The sequence below is a fragment of the Centruroides sculpturatus genome, unplaced genomic scaffold, assembly GCF_000671375.1.
Source record: "Centruroides sculpturatus isolate CEXI.00-Female unplaced genomic scaffold, Cexi_2.0 scaffold104, whole genome shotgun sequence".
Classification (NCBI taxonomy): domain Eukaryota; kingdom Metazoa; phylum Arthropoda; class Arachnida; order Scorpiones; family Buthidae; genus Centruroides; species Centruroides sculpturatus.
Window position 1 is genome coordinate 1,078,725 of NW_019384379.1, and position 14,853 is coordinate 1,093,577.

A 14,853-nucleotide genomic window follows, 5' to 3' on the forward strand; every position below is an offset into this window, starting at 1 on the left:
AACTAAATCTAAATTTAAATTTCATTCATAATGTTTGAATTTTACAAACATTTTGCTTGTTCAGTTCAATCTTAAGTTCAAATCTGTAAAGTATGTTTCTTTTCAAAAACCTATGAATGGTATAGAACAGTTCATGAGAAAATGTTGGTGGTTCATGCAGAAATTTGGACATTGATCAATTCAAGGTTATGCAAAGTATTATGAAAGCAATACAAAATGCTTGGTTGCTTTTTCTCACTCATTGGGGTTTTTTTCTTCGAGTCTAAAACCAAACATAAAATGACTTATCAATAAATAATCTATATATATAAATGAGGATGTTTGTTTGCTATGCACACCTAGGCCATTCAACTAATTGCTATGAAACTCGGCAGTTACATTAACATACTTATAACTTAGATAATATCATAAATATCACCCCAAAATATCTATTGAATTTCTATATATCAATTAATTTCTGTCTATGTTTGATTTGTTGGGTTTATACAAAGGCAAAAATAGGTTTATACACTATTGGCAAAAAAATTAAAATAATAATAAATTAAATATAATCCTTAAAATGGATATAATTTTTTAAATATATATATATTTTATTCACTTAATTACAGTGACAATGATATATCATTACTGCAACAGGTAGCATATAGCACTTGCCAGCATGGAATCAAAAGTGTTACCTTGTGAAAAATCTATAAGTATTTAAGTTTCTACATCTAACAACTTGAGTTTTTTCATTTCTGAATGGTACCTTCTTAATTCTAATAAGTGCTCTCCAGTAGCTGAGAGGACAAAACCACCAAACACTGGTAGTCGGTTGTGGATTTGGGCATAGCCAAGGGGCTGGCCATATGGAAGTTTTCGGCTTTATTTCCCGTTAGTAACACCTAAACAGGGACAATCTTCACAGAAATGTCTTCTCGGGATGCATCCACTCAGCAGTTCACTCATGTGTTGTGTTGCTGTAATCAAATAAATCAAACTAATTCAACTAATTTTTCTATAATTGCAATATTTATGAGGAAATATTTCCCACATAGTTTATACAATCTGTTGCAAAAATATAAACACTTTATCATTACATAAAATCAGTTATTCTGGCATTTTTGTTAATTTTTTTTATTTATTTAACAAGTCACATGAAGTTTTTCAGATGTTAAGGTTAGCAACTTCGATCATGTGCAGGGCCATCACAACCTACACAATACCAATCACTTTTCAAATATCAACAGTAGACCAGTATTAATTAGCAGTCATTGACCATACTCTCTTTCGGGAGGAGGTCAATGACTATGTTTGGTGAAACCTCCTTCCACAGTATCTTCTTCCTATCAGATCAGCAGTACGGTGGCATTTGAACATAAAAATTGCATAATACAAGGTATCTGAGCACAAAATAAGGTGATTTTCGAGTGTGCCCAGTTTAAATATTTTGTCCATTTTTGTGAAATTTGATTCATTGGCAGATTACCATTTGATATTCAGTTGTAAATGGTACAATTTCTTAGAGTTAACATTAGAAAAAAATCATATCTGAAAAAATGTAAGGTATCGTATTTTCAATTCCTATCTACTTGACCATTGAAAGTTTGTCATTTCGTACCATCCAAGTATTGTGATAAACATGACAATGATCGTCTAAAATGACCAAATTCTATATGGTTTTCGTTTTAATGTTTGTTATATACTATAATATAATATACTAGGAATAAGTAGTTTATACTATTTGTTGTAACATAAAGAGCAACAAAATAAAATTTCACCTAGAGTGAACAAAAACAGGAGGAGTTATAGAGAATTCATTTACACAAACACACACAACACACACACAAACAGATTTAGACCTTTATATTAAAATAAAAGATTTATAAAGAAAGAGTTTAATATTATTATTAAAATCTTTCTTTATAAAAATATCTTTATACACTACACTTTGAGTAAACACTATTCTTTTTTAAAAGATTTTCTTGCTGTCTTCCTTTAGTAATAGATACCTAATATTGTTTTAATGATTGACGTTGTGATCCTGTTTCTGCAGCCCTTGACATGCCATTTCTTAATTCCACATTCATAAAACAAAGACAAATTGTTTGTATGTTAGTTAGATGAACAATAACACTTTTCTAAATAATATCATTATTATATCATTATGCCGTTACTTCCGATTGGATAATAGAATGTCACATGGTCACTAAGGAAAGATTTTTTAAAATTTGTTATATTAGAGACATAACGAGGCTATTTTTTTTTAAAGTTTAAATTTTTAATTTAATGAAGTAAGTTTAAAATATGCCATTTGCCAAAATATTTAAAAATACAACTTAAGGGAAATTTCCTCATCAATCATGAACATCTATCTCGTGGTCACTGATGTCATTGTAATGCAAGTGCAATCACCAATCTGAAATTGATAAAATGTTTATTCCATACCTAATATTTTCACAAAATAAGTATCCTATACTTTCCATTAGAACAGACCTTTACACAGACCTTTTAGTTAAATGCTTGCAAACTGGAAGCATTGATATGAATGCATTGATTAGTTTGAGATAGCATACTAGTGATTCTATGCAGTGTTATTTAACAGTTATATGTCTTGTTGCATTATTGCACTTATTTGAGAGTATAAAAGATTGTTCTGTAATTTTTAGAATGTTATCTATAATTTAAACATGCCTCTGTAGAAACTATAAATAAACCTTAGTGGTTAGCATGTCTGAAATACAGTAGACCTCCTATAAAACGGGTTCATATAGTTTGGATTCCTATATGACGGCAAAAAAATTGCGACAGTATTTGTACAAACACACTAAAAAACTTGTATAATTTGGTAAAATGTCATTGCTGACTCGTGTCGTGACAGAATTGGTCGAATCTAGACCAGTAGAGGATATTGCACAAACCGTTAAGTTTAAACGAGCAGCAGTCCTACTAAAAACCATTTATTATTTAACGTCCATAAAAATTATATTTATATTAATGATGTCTCCAAAGTTCAGCGAATTTTTCGCAAAAAAAATAATTTATCAGGAAGCATGCGAGCACCATTTGATGACAAGCTCCATGACAAAAACAAGCTTAAGCAATGGTGTCGTCGAATGGTGCACACTCGGTAAGTAATCCTACAATTTTTTGTTTATAGCATAGTTTATATGGATTATTTCCAAAAAATTATACTTATTTTGGAAATGTTGAGTTGAATTAGTCTAAAATCAATTAATTTTATGAAAGCCTTTTAAACAGCCATAGTCCGTAAACTGCATACGTGCCAGGATGTGATTGGCTCATGTATTTAAAGACTCGTAGAAAATGGATTCATAAAAACTGGAACATATTTACCATGTTATAGGGGGCTCGACTGTACTATGGTACTTAATTTAGTAATACAGTAGTAAGGTTAGTCAATATAAATGAATGAAATTAAACTCAAAACTTCAGAAACCTATCAAATATTTCAAGTAAGTGTTCAAAAATTACTTTACTTGAAGTAAATACAGTAGAGCATCGATTATCCGACACCCGATTAACCATCACATCGGTTAACCAACCGTTCTAGTCGGCAAATTCAAATGTCTGCTAGTGATGTGGCACTACAATATTTGGCTATGTCTTGGATACTTTAATAGTATTTTTACATGTTTTAGCTGGCAACATGGCTCAACCATGAAAGGGAGCCAGTATTTAAACAAGGCTTAATTTTCTAATTTTTAGCGATACAATAGCGACAATTATTATTTTAAAAAAATTTTTGTTAGGCTTAACATCGATGAAAATTCAATGCGAAGTAGATTAATAGCGATATACTAATATACTAATTACATGAGATATACTAATATACTATACTAATAATGTATTTTTTCATATTTTTCGGTTATNATGAAAATTCAATGCGAAGTAGATTAATAGCGATATACTAATATACTAATTACATGAGATATACTAATATACTATACTAATAATGTATTTTTTCATATTTTTCGGTTATCTGTTTTTTTCAGTTATCCGACCAACCCCAGTCCCCAATTGAGTCGGATAATTGATGCTCTACTTTATCTAAAATAAATAAGTAAAAGTTCTAAAAGTTTCAGAGTTAACATTGAATAATTATTGTTTTTACATTTACACACTCATTGACCAAAAAAGTTAACACCTAGATAAATAGTCTAATTACTGAAAATCTTGGCATACAGCTGTCTCAGACAGGTAATGATTACAGTTGTGGTTCAATTGCATGCCAGATAATGCCAGAGTGCCTTAAGAATTCTGATAGCATTAAAATTGCTATTCCATATTCTATAGAAAGTCTCACAAAGACTTCCATGTTCAGAATTTTCAGTATTCCTGTTGTTGGAGGTTTTTAAACACTAGACATGCTTGTATGATACAGTCAAAAACATTATGTACATTACAGCAACCAGAGCTCAACAAAGGCTATATCATCAGGCTGGTCAGTGGATTCATAGGATGTACCGGTACATACATGGCAGGTAGGCTCTGGATATCCCATATAGACCATCAGGAGAGGTGACTGTCTGTGAGACAAGCACAAACAACTGCAATGGTGTCATTCAGAGACAGATGGAAGTCTTGCTACAGAACCCTACTGAACCACTGGCAGGCATCTAACAGAGGCAAATTTCCATGCAAGGCAACCACTGTACTTTCTGTCATCAGCATTCCAACATTATCAGATTTGTTTGCAATTGTGACATTGCTGAAGGGTCCCCTATGCTTCAGCACCACAGGACCAAAGGGTCGACATTGCGTCAGCAAAGACTGGAATGACAAATTTATCAGGACTGACACCACTGTGTCTTCTGGGTAGACACAGAGACCATTACGTTTGCATTTATGTGCGAGCAGTCGTGTCTGTGGGCGGTTGGACTTGGGATGGAAACTGCTTGAGGAAGTGCACCCAACACAATTCTAACAGTAACAACATTCGTTCATTAAACTAGTTCTACAAAAGGGTATTTCCCCTAAAGCTTCTTCACGAGAACCGAGTTGGAGAGAGAGCTTACATAACATCACAGGTCGTTATAAATACCTGAAGCACTATGTATGGATTTCCAGATGGTGTGGAGTCGTTGGGGAGCCTTGGGAATGTCTCTGTTGTCTTGGATGGCAGTTTAGTCTATCAAAAGTTGAGATCTGTTAGTTCTTCATAGGTGTTCCCGGAGAAACACTGGATATTCGGGAGGAGCGTGTGACGACGAGCAATGATGATAAATCCTTTCAGCTGGCACACGGAATATTCTCTCAGACTCTCGACCCCTCTCACTGTTCCTTGAGATCTTCTCTTTATTTCCAAGTCACGTTGTCATTTTCCACCAATAGTGAATTTTTTTGTTGTAGTTCCCAGTGACATGTTCTGAGTTCCCTGGGAAAAGAAACGACTCCGGGAAAAGAAATGCATTCATCCTCCAGTAATAAAATGGAAAAAGTTTTTTCTTTCTGAGATTTAAATAAATTTCCTTTTCAAAATGAAAAATGAATTTTCTTTCGAAAAATTCCCAAATAAAATTCTGGGTTTTCCCCTTTCCAAGTCTGATCTCTCACACAATAGTGCCATGACAGACAAGTATGACTTGATAGCATATCGTCTTTAGTGGCAAATCTTGGTCTGTTTGATAATGGATGGCCATCATGTTAAAATAAATTTCCTTTTCAAAACGAAAAATGAATTTTTTTTTGAAAAATTTCCGAATAAAATTGTGGGATTTTCCCCTTTCCAAGTCCGATCTCTCACACAATAGTGCCATGACAGAGAAGTATGACTTGATAGCATATCGTCTTTAAAGGCAAATCTTGGTCTGTTTGATAATGGATGGCCATCATGTTAGAGTATGGAGAACCACTAGTGAGAATTTCAATCTTTGATGCTTCAGCTGTTTCAATCTTCAATTGATGCCTTCACTGTTGAAAATACACAACTCTACTGCTGGTATGCTACTCTGGGGAGCCATTTTGTATTGACTTTCATGGCAAGCAACAAACAGTCATTTTCAGAAAAAATAATGCTCAATTGCACACAGCTAGAAGTTTCAAATAATATCTCTGTCACTCTGTCATGTTGCCACACTTCTTGGTTTGTCTGATTTCTATATTCGTTGTCCATCAAGCATTTGTGGGACCAGATAAAATGCCAGCTTCACTCATCTATAAGTGTTTGGGATCTAGAGTGGCAACATCTGTAGACAAAGTTGTCACAGGATAGTATATAGTGTCTGTATGTCTCCATGCCCAACTATATCACCATATATATAAGGCTATATCCTATATTATCTATATATATCCTATATACAAACTATATCCAGGCCAAAAGGAGATCATACAAAGTATTAATTAAAGGTTCCTTTAAATTGTACTATTGTTGCACAGAAAGTTGTCACTCTGTTTTGGTATTGTAATACCAAAACAGAGTGACAACTTTGTAATACCAACCTTATTACCATTATCATTACATTTGCATTAACCACTCAGCAGTGAGACGACTATAGTCGTCAAAGGCGATTGTGTGGCAGTGGTGAGGGACGACTATAGTTGTCAAATTCTTTTGGGGAGTATCGCCAAAAACTAGCCTATAACTACCACAAAAAAAAAAAAAATTCACATAAAAAAATAAATTATGTAACAATAAAAAAGACTTTGTTTTACTAGACATAACTGTTTACAAAATCTTTTTTGAAACAGTAATGAATAAAAATGTGTGGAAAAATACTTTAAAAATTTCCCACATATATTCTCCACTACTGGGGGTAGAACCATACCAAACTAGTCCACTGTTTAAAGGTTAATAAAGTTTCATTCAATTCCAATAACTTTTCCTTAGAAAGTAACTTTTTTACTTTCCTGGCTCTGTTATATATAACAGAAGGAAAGTATGGCAATTGGTCAAAAAATGATCCCCAAGATTTTTACAGTTTGGATTCAGGACCTTGAAACATCAAAAAATGCAAAAACAATGTTGGTGCTTTTCCTGTATGTATGAATGTTTGTGTGTATGGGGGGTTTGTTCCACAACTGTGATCATTACCTGTCTGAGATATAGCTGTATGCCAAGTTTATAGTAATTAGACAATTTATCAAGGTAACTGTTTTGTCAATGTGTGTACAAACACATTGACAAAAAAAAAGTTTACCCTCTTTGAGGCATAATAACTGCTGTGCTTTTTGTGAAGCCCCAAAAATGAGTTGAAATTAAATAATTTATTAGAAAAATATTAAAACAGAAACTAGAAAAAATTGTCTATTGTTAAAAACCGATCAAAGATCGAATTAGTTGTGTTAGTCATAAGAAACCGCGACAAGAGAGAAAAAACTTTATTGATGTAAACAGAATGTAATATTTTTAAATGATTAATTAATAATAGTAAACAAACGACCTCCAGTAGAGATGGACCTTTGAAAAGTCGTTCATATGCACATAATTAGAACTAGAAATTTGGAAAAGAGGAAAGATTAATGACGAAAAAGGACATCGCGTCGTGTTGTTAAATTTCAAAAACGTCACAGACTAGACAACAATGGTGGAAAATATGAGCGCAAGTTTCAAAGTTCCATCAACATTTTGCAGCCAGAATAACGGATGGTGTCAAGTAGATTCTTCAAGGCGGATCTTTCTCGTGACTCGAAAAGGAATCGTTTTTCGCTTAGAAACAGACGAGGGAGCCAATCAGAAAACAAATTAGAAACGCAGATTGATATAATCCCCGATCTTCAAGGACAGAGAGACTTCTTCCGTAAACTGTGCTACTGAGTACTTGCACTCCAAAAAGTCCGGAGCAAAAACTCTCTGTGTGTGTCGACGCACAGAAGACGCAGAGTCCGCACAAGTGTCCATCGAAAGAGCTGTGCCGCCGACACCTCCCGGCAAGTCTTCTTACCTGCCGCAGTCCCGCAGCCCATCTCCAAGTGACGAGAGATAAACATCCTCGACGTCCAAACAGTCGACTGTATCTAGATAGTTCTAGTTCCTAGGTGTAAGTTTAATTTTATGTATAAAATAAACGGGTTTTTGTGAGATTCTTGTCATCTGTGTCTCCTCCACCACACCCACACGCGTTCGACCCTAGATCATTCTGACGCGGGATTAATGATTCCCCCCGGGAGTCGGAGAACTTACACTGGTGTCCGAGAGTGGAATAAAAAGTTTCCAATCTCCACCAGGTCAGCGAACTTACATTTTTGTCAAAAATTTCTGAAATTTTGCAGGGAGGTGTGTACTAGGGGATTGATGCTATTAAATTTTGGTGGTTAAAAGTCAACAGGGGGAGAAAAGGGAGTCGTGTGTCATATCTCGAGTAGGATTGGACTTAATGGCAATTTTTCTCATTATTAACATTTATAATTTTTTATAAAACCCATCCCTACCCTCAAAATTAAGCTTTTTGCCATTTTATAATAATTATAAATATAAAAACTTTTAAATAAAATATCAAGGTACCACCAAAATTTTAAATGTTGCTGGATTATTTTTGACATGAACAATGTCTATTGCACACTTGTAAAGCAGAATAAGTCCATACCATATATCACGGAAAACTAATTTAGGTATCATTGGAAAGAGAACTGAAGATTCAAGAACTGTTTTTATTTTGGTATTTCAAAAATGTGAATAGTTATAGGGATACTCCAATTTAAAGTTTATGTACATACTATTTAAAGTGGCAAAAGTGAGAGTCACTGTGTGCTTAGTAGTACTTGACTGCTTGCACACAAGTCATTAGTATGAGTGTCATACTGATCAATTAAGATAGTCTAATAGCAAATGCCAAACTTTTATGCACTTACTACAGTATGACTGTTGTCAGACTAAGATTAATTATACTATGCAATAAGATGCTACTTAAATAAACATCTCCAAACCCGATATCCAATATAGTAAGACACCAACCCAATGCTGTAAATCAATCGGGCTATTTTAATGCTAAATACTAAATAAATTACGTAATTAATTTGGCACTAGAGGTAAGCGTTAGGCGCCATCTCTTATTAATATTAATAATTATAAATAAATTAATTAATTTAAACAATTTAGAACCGCTGGGAGAAAAAATCGGCCCGGAGCGGGACTCGAACCCACAACTCCTGCTTACCGTGCAGATNATCTGCACGGTAAGCAGGAGTTGTGGGTTCGAGTCCCGCTCCGGGCCGATTTTTTCTCCCAGTGGTTCTAAATTGTTTAAATTAATTAATTTATTTATAATTATTAATATTAATAAGAGATGGCGCCTAACACTTACCTCTAGTGCCAAATTAATTACGTAATTTATTTAGTATTTAGCATTAAAATAGCCCGATTGATTTATGGCATTCGGTTGGTGTCTTACTAAGATGCTACTTATCATATTGTTTCCAAAAGTATTATTGCAATGAATGGTCCAAATACTTCTAAGATAACCACTGGAGAATAGAAAGAAAATGTGAAGTGAAAGAAAATGAAGCAAGTTGCAGTTATGTCCGGAAGTTTCAGCAAAAGAAATTAAAATTGAATGTTGATACATTGAAACATTGAAAATATATTGCAGTTTTGTAAAATTTGACAAGCATTTCATGAACAATCCTTTTAGATATGTTTCTAGCATTTGTGAATGTGATTCAAGAACTGTTTAAGAAAACTGAAAAATTTTCCAAGTGATGATGTGTTGCATTTTCATCTGTGCAACACTTGTTATTTGCAATTGGAATATCAGAAGCTTATGTTGTTGTCAAAAATCATCACTGTCAAATGACAGTGATGATATAACAATAACAATCTTTACAGTATAACAAGTATAACAATCTTTAAAGTAAGACAAGTTATATTATTATACAACAGACAATTTGTATTGTATCATTTTTAAAAGTATTGTTGCATAGATGTGCAATTGAATAATGATAAAAATCATAATTTAAATCAAGTTACTCTTGAATTTTGTTTTGCCTCTTCCTAAACATTATTCACAGGAACTACATATTGAGTCCCTGGACCCACTGCAACTTTTATCAATGAGTGTATTTTATGTATTTATTCCAAATAAAATAGTCTTAGATCATTTTTAATACAATAATTTCATTGGTTTTCAGTAATTATAACTTCATTTCCAATATATTTAATATGATAACATTATTGATTCAAATAAAAATAAGGGAAAGTTTTTCCTGAATGTCATGGTATTAAAATTCAGTTAACAATGCTTTAATAAGAAAATTAATAACTAGAAGTGATTTTAAAATGATTTTAGGAACTTGATCAAAATTCAAACCTTAAGAAAATCAGCAACTTCTAAATCAATGTGTCTTGATGAATCCTGTTTACTTTCATTGGTAGATGACATTTCATTATCTAAGAAAAATAAAAGATTTCATCACTTTAAGAAATATCCTTTTATACATGAGATATTATTAATTTAATAAATTTTTACTATAACATACTATTATAACATGATATTAATTAATATTAATATGAAAAATTATAACATACTATTAATTTTATTTCCTTCCTCTTCACTGTCACTATATTGCATTATTTTCTGTAGAGGATTTCTAACTGTACTCACTAAAAATAAAACACAATAATCAATAATATACGTTAAATGATTAAAATTAAATATTTTTATTTGTACCTGGTGGTTTTTCATCATTCAACTGAAGCTTTTGTCTTCTTACTGTTTTATCCCTTCTTTTTCCCATACTATTTAAGATAAAATAAAATCATTTTTGTTGAATCATATTCCATAAATATAATGAAAAAATTAAATTAATTAAATTTTTGTTTACTTTCCTTATTTAAGCCAATTAACTTATTTACTACAACTACAGACTTTGCATGTATCCACACATTTATATAATCTTTACTTTATTAAAAAAAAAAATTATATATGTATATGTACTTTACAAAATATTAAAGTTTATATAAACAACTTTAATAGTGTTTATAGAATGGAAAATTTATTCTGGAACAATACTCTTCCATTTTTATATTAAAATACATAATTATATTCGATTAATAGCATCAAAATAACATCAGCAGAATATATAACATAATTCCATTAAAAAATATATGGATAAAATTAGCTAAGAAATAAGTAAGAATCAATTATCTTTTTAAATACATCTAAATATACAAATCAGTTATGTAAATACAGATCGTGTGTCTATGTAACTTAAATTCCTAATTGCAGTTAATTACTCCTATAAACAATAATAACTAGTTTCAAACAGAAAAGTGTTTAATATTTTTTGCAAAATATCAAGGAAATTATTTATTTAATATATCAGGTTTTAGTTTGCAATTAGAGAAATTGATTTAAGCATTTTCAAATGTGCAGATGAATTAATAAGCGTACATGTCTACAAGTTGATTATAATCACAGTTCTTTTCCGTTTTGTAATATAATAAACGATTAATATTTACCTTATTTCCTATAATATATAAATCTCATAAAAAACAAACAGCCATCTTGACATAAACACTAAACCTTTAGCTTTTACATCACCTTATTAACGAAGTACAGTGATGCCAGATTGTATAGAAATTCGCAATCCAAATCTAAAAATAGCCAAAAACATATAAAATTTTTCAACTTTGTAACTTTTTAACGATTTTAACGACGGGATCGAGTAGATGCTAGAGATATCAACCTGAGGGGAACCCGAGTTCCAGTCCAGGAATTTTTCAGAGCTAATCTGCCGCGAATATCTTACGACTCGTATCCGGCCGTCGCCATGGCCGGATAGATAGCTAAGATGGTAGCCTATTGCTTTGAAAGTCCGAGATCGAAAAAACTCATAAATTTTTCGGGGTGGTCCGTCTGGATATGTCAGGTATTTTATATAATCCCTCACAACCCGGCCGTCTCATCGCAGGCTTGTGCCGAACCATGATGGATATGATTAATTTAAAAAGGTCTTTTGTGTCCATAAAGCGGAAACGGTGCAAAAATAATAACAAGATCTTTAAAATCATCATTATAATTTAAAATGATAATTTTCTTACTTTTATTACATTATAAATAAATTTTTAAAATACAGTAAAACCTCCGATTTAAATTAATGGACCTATTTGGGTAAGGGTGTCCGTTATAAAGTAGGTTTTCTGAATGCGCATAATAAAAAATTGACAAATTAGTTTTTGTTTTTACCTAAGTAGATACGTTTGTATAATTAAAATTAAGTAGGTATGTATGAGAAGTTTCATTTCACAGAAAAGTTTTTCGCTATGTATTATTGTTTATGTACTCACCGTAGTTCTAAGATCGTAATAAACAAATATACGATCTAAATCCAAATAAGTAAGCAAACAAATATTGGAAAGTTTATTTTATGAGCGATGACTCTTAAGTTTGAAAAAAGCTGTTAATTTAATTAATTTTTCAATGTGTTTTATAATGTAATAGTGCGTTAATTTTCATATTTGACATACGGACCGAAAATTTTGTACGTTAAGTCAAGGTTTTATTGTATTTTCATCAATTATTATACTTGTTTTCACAATTAAAGCGGCTTTATAGTTTAAAAAGAATTTCAAGAATAAGCTGTTATACGTTTATTTTAATTGCATTTCATTGCTTTTAATCAGCTTAAGATAACACTTAACTCCATATGTGAGGCCCCAAAAACGGGTTGAAATTAAATATTTATTATTAGGAATTTATTAAAACGAAACTAGAGAAAAAAATCGTCTATTGTTAAAAACCGATCAAAGATCGAATTAGTTGTGTTAGTCATATGAAACCGCGACAAGAGAAAAAAAAACTTTATTGATGTAAACAGAACGTAATAATTTTAAATGATTAATTAATAATTGTAAACAAACGACCTCCAGTAGAGATGGACCTTTGAAAAGTCGTTCATATGCACATAATTAGAACATAGAAATTTGGAAAAGAGGAAAGATTAATGACGAAAAAGGACATCGCGTCCTGTCGTTAAATTTCAAAAACGTCACAGACTAGACAACAATGGTGGAAAATATGAGCGCAAGTTTCAAAGTTCCATCAACATTTTGCAGCCAGAATAACGGATGGTGTCAAGTAGATTCTTCAAGGCGGATCTTTCTCGTGACTCGAAAAGGAATCGTTTTTCGCTTAGAAACAGACGAGGGAGCCAATCAGAAAACAAATTAGAGAACGCAGATTGATATAATCCCCGATCTTCAAGGACAGAGGGACTTCTTCCGTAAACTGTGCTACGGAGTACCTGCACTCCAAAAAGTCCGAAGCGAAAACTCTCTGTGTGTCGACGCACAAAAGACGAAGAGTCCGCACTAGTGTCCATCGAGAGAGCCGTGCCGCCGACGCCTCCCGACAAGTATCCTTACCTGCCGCAGCCCCGGGGCCCATCTCCGAGTGACGATAGAAAAACATCCTCGACGTTTAAGACTTACGAACATTTAATTGGTTAAGGAACTTTGTGCATAGTGTAAGTTATTTCCTGTTAAATTAAACAGATTTTTGTGAGATTCTTGTCATCTGTGTCTCCTCCGCCACACCCACACGCGTTCGATCCTAGATCATTCTGACGCGTGATTAACGATTCCCCCCCCCGGAAGTCGGCCAACTTACACATATGCCATCCACACTCTAATTCTATATAACATTTCCACCATATATTGAAACGAGTTTTAAAAACCCTTTGCCTGGAAGCGGGAAAGGATTGGGAAGCTCCAGTGTTATTTGCGTTGTGGGCAATCACAAGAGCACACGATTTTCCCTGGCCGAACTAGTTCATAGAAGGAATTTAAGAAATACTGGTATTAGAGAGATTACTGATTAAGACGTTCAAAACACTGTCACACCTAATAAATGGAGCTTATTACTGGGAAAGGTAGAAAAACTATTGGAAGTATGGCGCCCGTCGGCAATGTGTCGATTCGGACCGATAGAGGGTGCATGAAAAAAGAGGAAAGCGGACTTTGAACTGGAACTCATTTTCGGACCAACGACTATCGAGAACGGACGTTTGAACGAGCGACCAACACGAACAAAGACGAACCGGACCTTCGATCTATGTCGAGTTCTAAAAATATTGTACATACTGTACATTGTACCAGTAGCATGCCGTCATTACAGGCGATGGATGCGCCGCTTCCCTTGTATTTTCTAAAAACTAAATACATATTAATTTTAATTATATGAAAATAATCGCACAATATTTTATTATAACCGCATTATGAAACTTATTAAAATTTCTATACTACACGTGAAAAAAAATAAGATTACTATTGTATACTCGAATATTAGTGGCGGAGTAGCGGAGTGGAAACGTTGTATCGTCAGCATCCAAAAAGCCAGATTCGCGCATGCGCTTTACAGAGCACCAACCTCACCTGGAAGCCTAGTACCTCGGGTGGATGCTACACGTATACCGCATCCAATTCTATCTAGGACCGGTTCCGGGCTGTTAGCCGCCCGTCCGCTAGATATTTGGCCGCCCTCGCCCGATTACGTCAATCACGAGTAGATTTATAACTTAACCCAACCGATAAGAATTTAGCGGTATGTTTTTAAGATAGTTTTCTGTATAGTTGACAGAAGTTAAAAAAATCCATTAAAATATTTGATATTTTTATTCCGCTCTCCGATTTTATATTACTCACGGATTTCAATGTTAAACCAGTGATATTACGATTTCGTATGTCCCATCTTTAAGGGGATGCAGGAAAAAAACGTGTACAATTCTTGTATGTTAAAAAATTAACTGTTACTTTGACAGAATCATTTACAACTAAATTTAATGAATGAGAGAGATGTACGAGGTACAGAAAAAGCTCTAGAATTTAATTTTCTTAAATTTACGATGTATGTATCCGTTGTAAAAATTTCTTTCCACTTTTTTCCCAAGACTACAAATATTCGAGTACAAAGTAACCGG

At 33.0% G+C, this 14,853-nt stretch overlaps 1 protein-coding gene across 1 annotated transcript in view; it reads right to left on the reverse strand.

Moving 5' to 3' along the window:
- LOC111617857 overlaps window positions 1-11,716 on the reverse strand; it is a 45,991-nt gene extending 34,275 nt beyond the window's left edge. Inside the window, exons 1-5 of the mRNA XM_023359183.1 lie at window positions 11,623-11,716; window positions 11,396-11,530; window positions 10,605-10,672; window positions 10,463-10,537; window positions 10,245-10,324 (exon numbers count right to left, since the gene is read on the reverse strand). Of these exons, the coding sequence (XP_023214951.1) occupies window positions 10,245-10,324; window positions 10,463-10,537; window positions 10,605-10,671 (222 nt within the window). The 5' untranslated portion in view covers window position 10,672; window positions 11,396-11,530; window positions 11,623-11,716. The remainder of the gene's footprint in view (window positions 1-10,244; window positions 10,325-10,462; window positions 10,538-10,604; window positions 10,673-11,395; window positions 11,531-11,622) is intronic.
- Window positions 11,717-14,853: the final 3,137 nt, after the last annotated feature.